Raw genomic sequence first — 14985 nt, forward strand, 5'->3', positions numbered from 1 at the left:
ATTTGATCGAAATCGGATGAAAAATAAGGAAGTTATGACATTTTGAAGTTTCGTTATTTTTGGGGGAAACAGTTCTTGAACAGTCAATATGAATATGCAAATGGCAAAGTGAGCATGTCATTCCCTCACAACTTACCACATAGTTTGTACATAAGATTTTGAAATTTCCAGTTTTTCATTCAAACGCAATCATGCCCGAGGCTCAAATCCTCATATGTCTAACTGATCACTATTCTGAAGTTATTCAACCAGGAATAACGTCATGTTTCAGACTTAAATGACAGAAACATTGAATTTTCGCATTTTTTTTTTTGTTGTTGTACACGATCAATGGAAAATTGTAAGGGTATGACATGGTTAGCTCACTCATTTGCATATTCATACTCACTGTACAAGAACTGTTTTGCAGAAATTATCAGAACTTCAAAATTTCATAACTTCCTTATTTCATCCTGATGTTAGCCAAATTTTTACCGTTGAACTCGTAAAACTGTACTCATTTTTTATCAGACTAACTTACATTTGGACTGGGTTTCTTCTTTAAATATATGTTAAAGGAGTAGTATATACATCAGAAGTAATAATTTATATACATATAAATGTAATATGGCAGGAGTAATATATACATCGAAGTTTGAAGAAATCGACAAAAGGTTGATACCATGCATTGATTAAAATATTGACAACAATTTGAATATAAAACTGCTGATCATGCGATGGTATACACCCAAATGTCAAGAGGCATTGTGACTTCAAAAGCGGGAAGATGAGTTGCTTTGAAGTGATCCATATCTCTGCAAGGGAGAATGATCACAGTGCAAATAGTCTCTCAGTCGTAGCAATAAATTTGATCTCGGTCATTATCTGCGCCCTTCTAAAACAAAATGAACACTTAATCAGAAACCAATAGCTTTGTTTTTTCATTTCACTTGCCCAGCATAATGTCAATGAAAATTATTTTCCTAATTATACTTACAAAAGTTCTAACTAATGTATTATACATTTTTAGTTTCTCTGACACATCCTACCGTGATCGCATGTAATGCTGATCATGTTTTATCCCAGAGTAATGTCGTGTTTTTAAGATGATAATGATGAACACTTTAACTACATGCTACGGTATTGCTTTGCGCATTTCCTAGAAGAATGCATACCGTATACGTAGTGGCAATATAAGGGTGGCTCTTTATCAATCGACGTTAATGCGCCACGCTTTAACTCATCAGATAGGAGCTGCATGCTTATGTGTTATGATGATACGACATTTGCTCCTGCGACAATAAATTATTATTGCTCCGGTCTAATTTTCTCCAAGAACTTAGGATTAGGATTCGGGTTAAGGTGGCGAAAGGGCTTTTAGGTTTAGTTTCATGTGAGTATTAGGGTTAGGGTTATTATTACATGGGTAAAATTTATATTTGGCTTCCTATAGCGTGGTTATATATTTCATTGGAGGAACTATTGCAGGAGCAAATGTCATGGAATCATGCAGTGTTTAGGCTGCCTTTCTTACACCTACCTGGGCGTCGTCCCTGAATCCATCGTGTTGTGTTGCTGCAAATGTCTTGGTATCGCCCTTAGCGAAGGGCGTGGCCTCTGTAGCTGGCTGGAGGGGAATCCCCGGGTCTTTTTCCTCCACGTTAGCGGCCATGTCGAGCTGGAATGCGGAAACAAGGATTCGAGCGTTGGAAAGATACGGCGTTATACGTGACAGATAATCAAAACTTTATCAAAAACGATTACCATTCATTGCTATGTTTGCTAGATTCTTTAGAAAGAAAATAGCATGACTTGTGATGCTGTTGTGAGTAAGTGCAGGGAGTAGAATGTAATAGTAACGAATGGAAAAGGCACATTTTTTGTCTACTGTTCATCTCAAGTGTTACAGGAGGAGGATGTCACAGCTGCATGGAATATGAATAAAGATGATTTGTAGGGCGTAACAGGGTGCAGAAATAAGAGACATAATTATGTTCAAAAAATATATAATGAATATTCATGAAGTGTTTAGAAATTTGGTTATGTGCAGACTAAAAGGTACCAATAGAGGCCAACACACATTTGGATTGCAGGGAACTAAATGCGAATACAAACTCTAACAGTAACATGGTTGAAGCCCTCGACAGTTCCTTCCTATACTTTTGATCTCCAACTCAATCACTGGCATTTTTGTGGCTATACTGAGCTTAAATTGAAGGTCAAATTTGATCTTCGTTACAGTCATCGATTCTTGATTCCCCCCCCCCCCCCCCCCCCCCAGCCGACATTCTGGTAGTGCAGATTTTATACGTGTAGCTTGACAGCTAAAACAGTTTTCTTATACCATTGAGAATGCTAAATCTGACCTGAAAACAATCGACAAAAAAGCTATTGTCATAGAATTCACTAGCCTTTTGTCAGGGCCCTTTCACTGTATGATGGCTATAACGGATGAGCGAAGCGAGCCCAGTCCAGCTGAGCGCGACAGCGGTGTCCAACCATGGAGCTTACTAGCTCCATGGTCCAACCATGGAGGTCCCAAGGCCTTGGCAAAGGCTAAGAATTTACCGAATTAGAAATAAGGGAATCTATTATATCAGCGTACATGTGCTGATTTGCGATCTTTCCGCATGAACGCTCGATAAGGTCTTCTGAATCTTCGCACCAAAAAAGACCCTAACACTACAAGGGTTAGAATAGTCAAGGAGCTTGAAGTATACTGAGTAGTGCAAGATCTTTTCTGGCACCCACTCGAACACGGGATTCGAAAGTCACGCTTCACTAGAGGTCTAGGAACGAACGTTTCCCGAGCTGTTTCACGGCGTAATAACATGGCACGGTCTGGCTCGTTTCCGACATGCACGGTGTCACCATTAAGCTTTGTGCTTTGTAGCTCAATGGTGTTAAAAAGATAGAGTTCTAACTGGCTGTATTGTTCAAACAGTTGTCAGTTTTCTACAGATGTACAAAAGAATTCTACAGGTGCATTTAACTTTGTGCCTTTGATGATCAACGTTCGATGACGCCGTCGCTGAGCAATCTAAGGATTCATTTTGAACGTTAACATTATAATGTAGGCTGTATTTTGCTTGTTCATTTATTACATGATAAAATCTCACTTAATGATAAAGCATATACAAAAAAAGGCAATTTCGTCTAGTAACATATGGTAAAGTGAAAATCAGAACTGTATCATGTGAACGTGTTTAAATCTGTTCCCTAGTGAAAAGTCGGTTTTATCACTTTTCCAAATAATTCCGACAAATACAACTGATATGAAATAATCTTCAAGCCTAGTTCTCTATCAATAGATATATCAGATTAGTTCCCGGGCATGTACAGTCGAGTAATTTTCATTTCTATTATTCATCTTTTTTTTTTTGCCCAATTTCTTGCGCATCACCAACGTTTATATATATTACCTATCTTTTGCAATTACGAATGGCGAAAAGTAATTACCAAAAAAAAAAAAAAACCCCACATAATCTTCCTTAGAAAGCAGCTGGTGATTACGTAATGAGACACGAGTCAACTGTCTTCCTTTTGCGCGGCAGATCCAGTTTGGCACATGCTTCAAGTGGCGGCATCGAACAGGGGCTCAAAGGAAATAAGACAGTTGTGAATCTATTCTCTTGAACCTCCTTGGTGTCATTGTGGTTTCAATAATTGGATGGCTTTGGTTCATCGGGAGGGATTGAGATCCAAAACCTCATCTATACCAAAGAAAGAAGAAACACGCTTGAAACAGAGGTGTGCGCAAAGCATATACTAACTGCTGGGAACAACGCATGGATTATCGCGTATTATAGAAACTCAGCAAACTTATTGTAACTCTCAACCTAAGTGACTACATTTATATATATATATATATATATATATATATATATGTGTGTGTGTGTGTGTGTGTGTGTGTGTGTGTGTGTGTGCGTGTGTGTGTGTGTGCGTGTGCTTGTGTGTGTGTTTGATACATTTTATGTTTATGAACATGTTAACATACAGTATTATACATAACATAATGAATTATATTATAGTCATAACCTTCTATATATTGAGATATAAGAGAGAGAGAGAGAGAGAGAGAGAGAGATGTATAGCCATCATGTTAACGTAAGCTTTTTTGGACCAATACATTGATCATGACACGTATACATGTGTATAGCACATGACTGTAGGCCTATCATCATCATCATTTCATGCATACGGTGTGTGTGCTGTGTGCCTGGTTCCATCCACTAATTTCCCATAGTTTCCAAGCGACAATATTCCAGAACTCTGAATGGTAAAGACATCTCGACGACACAGACGCACAGAAATATCGTCAACAGAGCTCAGGAAATCCATCTTAACGCGTAATTCAAGCGAATTCTTATTTCTGATGTGTTAGAAAAGGAGTGATGATTGTATGATATGTCATCCACACGCGGCAGTGGATACATAGGCCATTCTGGACTACTTTTTTTTTCTTTGATCAGTATATACACTTTTTTATACAGCACATAAACATTGTTGAATCATTGTATGATATTATTTCATCGACCAAATTGACCCGCATGTGTGTGTGTGTGTGTGCGTGTGTGTGTGTGTGTGTGTGTGTGTGTGTGTGTATGTGTGTGTGTGTGTGGTTAAATCGTTTCACACAGGAGGGGTTGACCAGATTTTGGTCAAACTCAGTCAGAAATTGCAACGCAATGGAAGGAGGTGGGGACCGGGATACTAGTAAACACATGATAATGGGATCAAACAACCAGCATTATATACGCATGATAGGTAAAACCCTGTAAGTGAATGGAGTTGTGTTTTGCGAGAGCCTTCACCTATGACATTTATCGAATCTCTGCGAATTCACTCATAACAATGGATCTAAACTTAACGTCACTTTCACGTTTGCCAAACCATTGACATGAATCATTTTGCTGATCGTTTAACAACTATTGTATACAAATCACTTGTACTTTGCACCCTAGCCCTGCTGATAGGACCTGCTATAAAGATAATACCTGTATATGCAACGGAAAATGTTATATTATGTCTTCTGTGAAGTATATCGTCATATCGATTTGAGAAACAACACGCGGTTTGTTTGGAAAATACACTACATCATAATAGTCAATACTACTCGATAATACCCATTGCACCTGAATGAATTGTGATGGTATGTAGACACCGACAAAGTATACAATTCAGATTTTTGTAGTAGGATGACGCCCTTGTGAGGAAACTGTACACTGCAAAAAGTCCGGTGTTAAATTTGAAACAACGATGTGGTGTTATAGATTAACACCTCCGGGTGTCACGTCAATATATAAAATTGGGGTGTGTTTTTTTTTACAGTTTCTTAGTTACTGTTCTTCTTGTTGATTTTGAACTTCAACAATACGGTCAAGAATTTTCCGATAAAGTACTTGATTTTCGAAAAAAAAAAAGTGTGAAAACATTTACACCACAGTAACACCAGTTGGTGTGGTCTCCTACTGAAGCTGGGCGAGTGTTATACCATTGACATTAACACCAGCAATATCACATAAACACCATGCGGTGTCATTGATGAATTGACACTAGCGCAGTGTCAAAAATATCACCAGGTACAGTGTCAAATCAACACCACGAAGTGACAGGTGAACACTTTTCACCATCATCACAACATACTTTCTTCACCTGTGGGTGTGGCTTTCTATTGACACTTAATCGGTGTTAGATTTAACACCCATGGTGTTGAATCTAACACCTATGTTTTTGCAGTGTATCATTCTAAAAAATACAAGTTATTTCTAAATGAATATTACTTTGGTTTTAAGTATAAAAAGCTGTATATCAATACCATGATCAAAATCAACATCATATAGTTGGTCTGTGTGCTGAAAAGAAATTTGAGGCTAATATGCTAATATAAACATAAACTAGAGTGAATGGCTGCAGCTATACATGGATAGAAAATTGCAAACTGAAATTACTATAGACGTTAACAGCAGATGAAATACGATCATAATACGCCATATAGTTATAAAATAATGGTAGATGTTTGGGAGTCAAGTTTTTGAAAAAGAGCTAGGTCGGGACGTTATTTAAAGGGGCATTCCAGACGATTTTCATAACTTCACATCATGTACCTCATAAATCGACAGCTCCATGTATAGATTTGTGGAATTTTTTGTAGTCTTTGAGCAGAGAAACCAATAATCTGAAAACAATCTTAAACAAATTACATTGAACAGTGTTGATGACATAGGAGTCTCACGTACTTCAGAAATGCAGCGGTGTAATGTATAGCAGTGTAAGGATTATTACCCACCATTTCTTTCTATTTCCCCCTTTCTTGTCCACCTCGGACTCACTACCTTCCTCACTACCTTCCTCACTAATCTTTCTATCTACTTATCTCTTCTTCCCTTACAAGAGAGCTGCCTCGTGATTGTTAATGTGCGTCCTTGTGTGTGCATGTATGTGTTTACTGTCTGTCTTTTTGATTGTCTTTTTTTTTCAATTTGATTTTCCCTCTTTTTTTTTTTTAATGAGGGGACAGCATACTATAGGCCTAAGCTCTGCTTTTTAGCAGTCCCCTCCATTTCCAGCAATTTTTTTCTGATTTTACCATAATGATATCACATTTATTACTTTTGTATCTCTGTTAATAATTTACCTGTGTCTTTATTACATGTTATTATGTTCATCACATTGTGGTACCGATTTCGTGACAATATCTGCATATATGTGAACATTTCATTGTATTCCTAATTATTTTGTTGGAAATGAAACAAATAAACTTTAACTTGAACTTGAATTCCATTACAATACCGCTTGATTGACAAGTTCGCCTGTGTAGAATGTATGCATGCTTTCTTCTTTTGTTCTTGAGCCCCAACTCACGCATTCTTATGTTGAGGCTTGTTCATTGCAATTTGTTATAAATTTTGAATACATTCTTATTCCTCATCCCAATCACTATAAATTCTGAAACTCCGTACTCAGGTAATTTATCGTCGTTCAAAATATCCTGTAAAAATCTGAAAATCATCCGGAGGGTCTCCTGTAAGTGGATTGCTGCAGAGGGACACTGATTCATAAATTGACTATATAGTTTCTTAAAATGGCAAATGTTGAGAATGTTGTCAAGTGAATTACATGAAACAATGACCAACGGAATATGGAGAATTCAAATTTTGTTATTCTGCATTCAACCGGATGATGCTCAGTGTGAAAAAAAAGAAAGAAACGTTCGCACCATTTTGTCTGCATGATGCACGTGACTTTCCACAGAAATTAGACAGGAGTATACAGATTGTGTTTTCCAGCTGTTCAGCGATACAGGGAATTTCATGATTGATGGGCATAGCATATGGAGATGCCTATACTGAAATCATTTAGAGACGTTTTGGGAAAAAGCCCCGTGATTTTACGTCTGGAATCAAGCTGTAGCTCCCTGCTCCAACCTGCACCAGCTGCATAGTGACAATCTTTTGCCATGAGAATCAAACGTTCGGTTCATACAAACAGAATGTTTATGAAAACATGAAATTAGTCGTGCGCTTTAGAAAATGTTTCACACAGAAGTAACAGAAACCAAATGCGTTATTTTGCAGGTTGTAAGGTCGGCGTAGCCATGAACTAGAACACCCTGGGAAAGTGTGTACGTTCTCTCTAAAAAAAAATCGAGTGAAAATTTTCACTCTAGAAAGAGTGAATACAAAAAAGAGTGAATTTCGAGTGAAATTGGAGTGAATTTTGAGTGAAAATGCTCATTTTCACTCATTTAGGAGTGACGTCAGGAATCACTCGAAGATTTTGGAGTGATCCCTGACGTCACTCCAAAATGAGTGAAAATGAACATTTTCACTCAAAATTCACTCCGATTTCACTCGAAATTCACTCTTTTTTGTATTCACTCTTTTAAGAGTGAATATTTTCACTCGATTTTTTTAGAGAGTTCGTAATCATTAGGTTTTATTGTCATATTTCTTTTTTTTTAAAGCTAATCCTTAATATAAAATACAAGTGAATGATACAGTGGAGGTTCACTATAACTTAGCGACTATCATAATTCAGCGGGAGTATATCCCGAAAGGGAATCTTTGAAATAGGCAAAAGACATGAGCATGATCCAATTTTAATAGTGCTCATTTTGAATACGTATGATACTGGAATAGATTAGATGGTCACAAACAACTTAGTAGATGTGCTGTTGTATTAATAAAAGCTGCTATAGGGCATGCCATACACTAATAACTGCCTCATCATTTTCATTGATGTGATTTTATATACATGCCACTGTTCTTGAAGCAGTTCCATGCATAATAATATGGCACCTTGTTTCTCATACTCCAGAAACATGTTTCCTTATTCAAATAAAATAATATTAATACAAGAAAGTACTTTGCAAAATGGATACTACTGTTCTGTTCTTCCCTAGGATCCTGAAATAAATTTTACATCGGCTTGTATTAATGGCAGTATGGGATTATTCTATTTGATGCAATGTACATGTACATTATTTTACAACAATGCATGAATTCGGGAATTGTTATCCAGTCAGCGTCTTTGTTTTTCCTAATAAGCTGGTGAGATTTATTGTTTTGCTCTGGTGGTCATGCATCGTCTGTCATTAAGTAGACAATTCTTTGTCAAAAAAGGGAAAATTCTTGACTGAAGAATTTATGTGTGGAGGACTGGAAGCCATCGAAATATAACAATCAGTGAGAGTGTCAAATTGTAGTTTTTTACTCAAGATTCATTCGGGCGTTTAACAACAGCCACCATAAGGCCCGTGCACTCATTTACTGAGTACTTCATACTCCTGCCCGGGACTTGCGCAGATGTTTATCGAGGAATCCGACTTCAGAGCACTGTAACTTATGGTAGCCATAACTGGGGGGGGGGGGGGGGGGGGGGGGGGCTTCAAAAGAACAAAAGCACTTTCAATGGGTTATGCAATGAGCCAGGTGCGTTGATATGTCAGTGCATAAATTATCTGTTGTTATAAGCATGCTTGAAGCCCACAATTAGAAATTACCATGGAAAACAGTACCCAAACCGAATTGGTCTATAGACAAAGTATCATGTTTAAAAATAACAGAGACTACGTACCAGTAAATACATCCAACAGAAGGATTAGCCTGAAGAATTATTTCGATTACAGCTCCCAGGTGTTTTGGGGCCACACAATCATGTTTGCATCGATACAAGTATGCAAATTCCAAACCATGTAGAACACAAGATTTGCCTTCTCTCATAGACAGGTTCTGTAATGTATTCAGATATGAACTATTATAATGCATGCTCTGTTCAGAAAAGTTGCCCTTAACATACCTCCATTCGACAGAGATTTTCTCTCATCGGTCACTCATCGGAAGCAAAGTTTATTGCTTCGGGCCACCAACCGAAGTGTATCGGATCGCAGTCTATGAGGAATCCGACCTGTGTTGGTAGACTATTGGGTCAGTGTTAGGCATGTCCGATGAGGCAAGATCTCGCGATGAGAATCACGCGCGACATGTCCGACACTCACCTGATACTCGACCAATCAAGTCGGATTCATCAGACTGCGATCCGATACGCTTCGGTGGGTAGCTGGAAGCAACAATCTTTGATGAGATAAAATCTCCGTAGAATATCTGGGGTATAACAATCACAGACCTTGCCGGAGGCTTACCTTACCTAGCTATAACTAGGCAAATTTAGTGAGCAGGTGAACGAAGTATTAATGCTTGAAATGTTTTACTACAGGTTGTTCGAAAAGAAACATCTATAAATTGTAATGAATTGCAGAAACGGTCTATTGACGGAGGCAATTCAAGCCCTCCACAGATTCTCGCAAGTCATGAAGAATAATTCACACTCAACTCTCTTTACGACGTGTGTGTTAACATAATCGCCATGTAATGTATCAAATAAGTACTCTTTGTATAAAAAAAGCGTGTAAATTAAATCTGTTCGACTGGACTTACTTGTGAAAATCACGGAGAAAACAGTTTCGTGACTCGTCCGAGTCACTTCTTCAGCTCTGTCTGGCTGGCGAGCATTCACCCGTGGAGGGTGAATGGGCGATGTTACTGCCTTTATTGTCTGTACGTCGAGGAATTTTTCGGATCACCGACTTGTATGTTGGTGAAAGGTTGTGTCGGAGTCCCCCTCCCCTGTTGAGTGAAGGATTTTCCGCATTCACATACACAGCTTCACGGACTCCTCTTTCAAACCATCTGGTTTCCTTGTCAATGATGTCGACCTCTTTGTCTTCAAAATGGTGCCCCGTGTTCTTCAGGTGGGTGAACACGGCCGACTCGTTCCCAGCGGAGCTGGATCTACGATGTTGGTAGAGACGTTTGTGGAGAGGTTGTTTGGTTTCACCGATGTAGTTTTCTTTGCAGTCTTTTCCCTGACACTTTATCCTGTAAATTACATTGTTCCGTTTGTGTTTTGGGATTTTGTCTTTAGGATGAACTAGTCTCTGTCGAAGAGTGTTGGTCGGCTTGAAATATAGAGGAATTCGGTAGAAGCTGAAAATCCGTTGGATTTTCTCTGACAGTCCTTGGCAGTATGGGACTGAAACCCCTCTGCCTCGTTGCTGGGTTGTGCTACTGGAAGCCCTGTCTCTGACGTCCCGTTTGCGAGGGTGAAGGGCTTTCTCAATGCTCCAGTGTTTGTAACCGCAGTTTTTCAGGACGGTTCGTAGGTGTTGATGTTCCTTTTCCTTTGTCTCTTCAGAGGAAGGGAGGTAGGATGCTCTGTGAAACAGAGTTCTTACAACTCCAAGTTTGTGAATAAGTGGGTGGTGGGAGTCGAACAACAAGTACTGGTCTGTGTGTGTGGGTTTGCGATAAACTGAAGAACACAAGGTGCCGTCCTTGTTGACCGTGATCAAGCAATCCAAGAAAGGGAGACTGTTGTCCCTGATGTTCTCCACGGTGAACTTAATGAACGGATCACAGTTGTTAATGTGCTGAAAGAAACTGTCCAGTTCGGTAGACTGTATCTTGACCCATGTATCGTCAACGTACCAGTACCAGTGGGAGGGCCCTGTTCCATTAAATGAGTCTAGAGCTGATGTTTCAAAGTGTTCCATGTACAGGTTGGCTAGGACTGGAGATAATGGGTGAGCCCATGGCACAGCCATGCTTCTGTTTGAAGAAGGCGCCATTGTACACAAAATACGTTGTGGAAAGACACAGTTCTAACAGCTGGCAAATTTGTTCTGGGCTCAGTTTGGTCCTTTGATGTAAGCTGGTGTCCCTGCTCAGGCGTTCCCTTACTACTTCAATAGCTTTGTCAGGAGGTACACTCGTGAACAGTGCGGACACATCAAAGGAGGCAATGGTCTCATTCTCCTCAACCTTAATGTCCCGCACTTTCTCGATGAAGTCCCCTGAGTTCTGGATGTGATGGTCCGACAAACCAACTAATGGGCTCAAGATGGATGTTAGTTGTTTGGCGATGTTGTAGGTGACACTATTAATACTGCTGACGATAGGTCTGAGGGGTGTATCCGTCTTGTGGATCTTTGGGAGACCATAGAAGGCTGCATGGGATGTCATCCCCAGGGTAGAGACTGTAGTACAGTGGTTTGTCTATGTGACCCCCCTTCTCTAGTCGTTGTAGGCATTCAAGTGCTCTCTTCTTGAAGGCTGCTGACGGATCTCGTTTGAGCCGTTCATAGGTGCTGTTGTCGCTCAAGAGACTGTTAACTTTCTTATCATAGTCAGTCTTATTCAAAACCACGGTACATCTACCTTTGTCTGCTGGTAAAATGACAATATCCTTATCCTTTGAAAGTTCCTCGACGTACAGACAATAAAGGTAGTAACATCGCCCATTCACCCTCCACGGGTGAATGCTCGCCAGCCAGACAGAGCTGAAGAAGTGACTCGGACGAGTCACGAAACTGTTTTCTCCGTGATTTTCACAAGTAAGTCCAGTCGAACAGATTTAATTTACACGCTTTTAGCATACTACCTGGATGAATCAAAATCTACATCGATATACTCTTTGTATACCAAGAGTCAATGCCACATTTTATACATACAACCATAAACAATAGAGACAAATGGATGTGTGTGCGGAGCAATTTTATTCCGGTCAACTACACTGCATGCAGCTGTATAAGTTAAAGGAGAAACTAGCAATAATAATATACTCAGTATAGTAGCATGCGACTATACGGGGATGCGCATTGTCGTCTGTGCATCAAGTTGCAGTCTTTTCCCCGGCTATTGATTTCATTATCATCAGAATCGTGTTCTATCAATGATCTTGCGTAACACTATACCAAGAATATACAGCGAAAGGGTTTTGCAGGGAGAGGTACACAACTTAATTATGCTCGGAGTCACACTTTCATGCGATGAATTTTACGGCCCACAGCATCATTCGCTCTCATTTTAACAAGGTAAAGCCCCACAGAAGTGTCGGTTATGACCTTAATGCGGCATAATTTAAGCTACGTCGCCGCTCTATCGAAAATCCCTGATAATTATGACTGATGCCATATGGCCGTTTAGCCTACTCGATAGTATACCACAGCACGCAAGATATTATGTAAACCGGTTATCTATTAATATAATGATAATGTTTCAAAGCTATGTTCTTACCGAGCTGTATGCAAAATTAATCAATGTCCAGCTTCTCGTTCAGCCTTTCTCATTATTGCGCAGTAAGCCCGAAGAAGACAAAGGAGAAAAACCGGTTGCTTGGAGGTTGATACTATATCCCCTTATCTCGTAGCAGTCGTCATCTCACGTACGAAAATACCGCAGGAAGATCCTTTCCTACGGCGCCTTCAGCTGGGCGTCGTTTTCACCATCAAAAACGCAGCAAGCAGCAAGCTGGAAAAAAGTGTGATGTCGCCAGATGCGCGGTGTAATTTAAGGTCTCGAATGGGGGATTGATCGCAGGCATTCGTCACTGTGGGCTGTGTGCAAATGTGTCGCGAAGCCGCGAAGGATCGACGACAGCGCGCTTGTGAATGCGATCTTGTGTGTGTACGTGTGCTCCCGTACGCGTGTGTGTGAAAGTGTGTGTGTATCAAAGAGGTTCTACAGAACCTCTTTGGTGTGTATTGATTGCACGCTCGGGCTCCCTTAGCTCGGTGTGTGTGTGGTGCATGTCCCTTGTCTGTTTTGCTTATTCACCTGCTGTGTGTTCCCGCTGTCTGCAGGTGTGTGTATGTGGCCAGTGTGTGTTGTGTGTGTCTTTCTCTCTCCCTCTCCCACTTCACGATTTCCGTTGCTCAATTTTTCACTTATAGCAGGGCAGATATGTAGCAAAAATTGGTCGAAATGCTCACATCCGGCGGAAAGTATGAAATTTTGCGTAAGGGGTATTTTGGGGCGCTGATTTCAAATATTGCCGGATCCAAGAGATCTGACCACGGGATCGGCGGCCATTTTGAATTCCAATATGGCCGCCATCACAAAACAAATTCAAAGATCCCCATCTTTAGTTCTGAATGACCTGTGGCACCAAAATTTGGTACACATGAGCGTTTTGACACATTGAATTTGATGACAGATTGATTTGGAGTGTCTGACAAACATCGAATGGGCGCCATTTTGAATTCCAATATGGCCACCTCGACGAAATATTCAAAATCCTTATCTCGATTTCTAAGTGGTGAGTGACCCTGAAATTAGGTGTAAACAAGTATTTTAACATACTGAGTTAAAATATTAACTGATGTGATGTGTCTGACAAACGCAATGCGTTATTTTGAATTTCAATGTGGCAACGAAGACAAACATTACGACTAACATTCACGGGCATGTCAAAGAGTGCAGCAAAAAGGAAGCATAATGCACCTTTCACTGACGTCACAATGTAAATACAGCAGCGCGCACTCTATCAGTGACAAACGCGCGCTCAATCAGGTAGCCTAATAATTTACAAACCCGAGATAGAGATTTTCAACACTCCAACATGGCAAATATGTATAAAAATTCAAATTGGCTGCCGTGCAGCTTGTCAGACATATCAAATAAGTGTTATTGAAGTCATCATAACACCATGCTTTTATATATCAAATTCCAATGGCTAATGTCATTCAGAACTGAAGATAGGGATCTTTGACGGCGGCCATATTGGAATTCAAAATGGCGGCCGACCCCGTGGCCAGATCTCTTGGATCCGGCAATTTTTGAAATCAGCACCTCAAAATACCCCCATATGCAAAATTTCATACTTTCCGCCGGATGTGAGCATCTTTTTCACATATCTGCCCCCACTATTATGAATGGACATACATTTTCTAGTCAGGTTCCCTATATTTGCGTTTATTAGTATTCATTATTAAAAAGGGGGGGAATAGGCCCTACACGCATGTAGAAATACTGTATGTGATATGATATCATTTTTTTTTCTCTCTCTCACTAGGATTTTTCTTATTGTCATACACACAATGGGCCTATTCATCAAAATGAATCCGTAGTCATAATGATTGATATCTATTCAACAAAATGCACTTTGGAACATACTGTGCAATGAACTGTCATGTCACAAAACAATGGCAACATGATATGAAAAATGTCTTTTTATAAGCAAACACCAGGGTTTTTCCTGAGACACTTGCAATATTTTAATACTATCATTTCTTGCATACTTTTCGTTGTTGTGATACGTGTACGCCATAATTATATTTTTACATGAATTAAAACGTGGTACTATGATAATTATCTTCATTAATTTCCTTTAATACAAGAGTATAGTAAATGTAATTTCTAACCCCGTATAATCATCAAACCACTCCCGCTATTACTTCGCGCCATACATTGTCTGCGTGTAATCTCACAAAACATGCGTTGCTTTCCCTCCGTTCATTTCTGTGCAATCTCTTATGTATACTTGTGTACCAAAGTGTATGCAATATACTTAGCTATAAAACCACTTCATAAAGTGACATCTTGATAATGATCTCTTCTTACGGGGCCGACAAGAATGACAGCTACTCTTCTCTTCTCCAAAGTTGGTACTAATGTTGTATTTGATATGACTTTGTGTTTGTGTTTTCTCTTTGTTACCATGTGTGTG

General features: G+C 39.6%; 1 protein-coding gene and 1 pseudogene across 1 annotated transcript in view; both read right to left on the reverse strand.

The window, feature by feature from the left end:
• Positions 1 to 12835, reverse strand: part of LOC139718849 (uncharacterized) — a 33707-nt gene extending 20872 nt beyond the window's left edge. The window contains exons 1-2 of the mRNA XM_071630314.1: positions 12555 to 12835; positions 1520 to 1657 (exon numbers count right to left, since the gene is read on the reverse strand). Coding sequence (XP_071486415.1) covers positions 1520 to 1651 — 132 coding nt within the window. The 5' untranslated portion in view covers positions 1652 to 1657; positions 12555 to 12835. The remainder of the gene's footprint in view (positions 1 to 1519; positions 1658 to 12554) is intronic.
• Positions 2408 to 14985, reverse strand: part of LOC139718831 (uncharacterized) — a 32686-nt pseudogene continuing 20108 nt past the window's right edge.

This window comes from Diadema antillarum, unplaced genomic scaffold, assembly GCF_040938485.1.
Source record: "Diadema antillarum isolate AM-2024a unplaced genomic scaffold, OU_Dant_1.0 scf00000100, whole genome shotgun sequence".
NCBI classification, from domain to species: Eukaryota; Metazoa; Echinodermata; class Echinoidea; order Diadematoida; family Diadematidae; genus Diadema; species Diadema antillarum.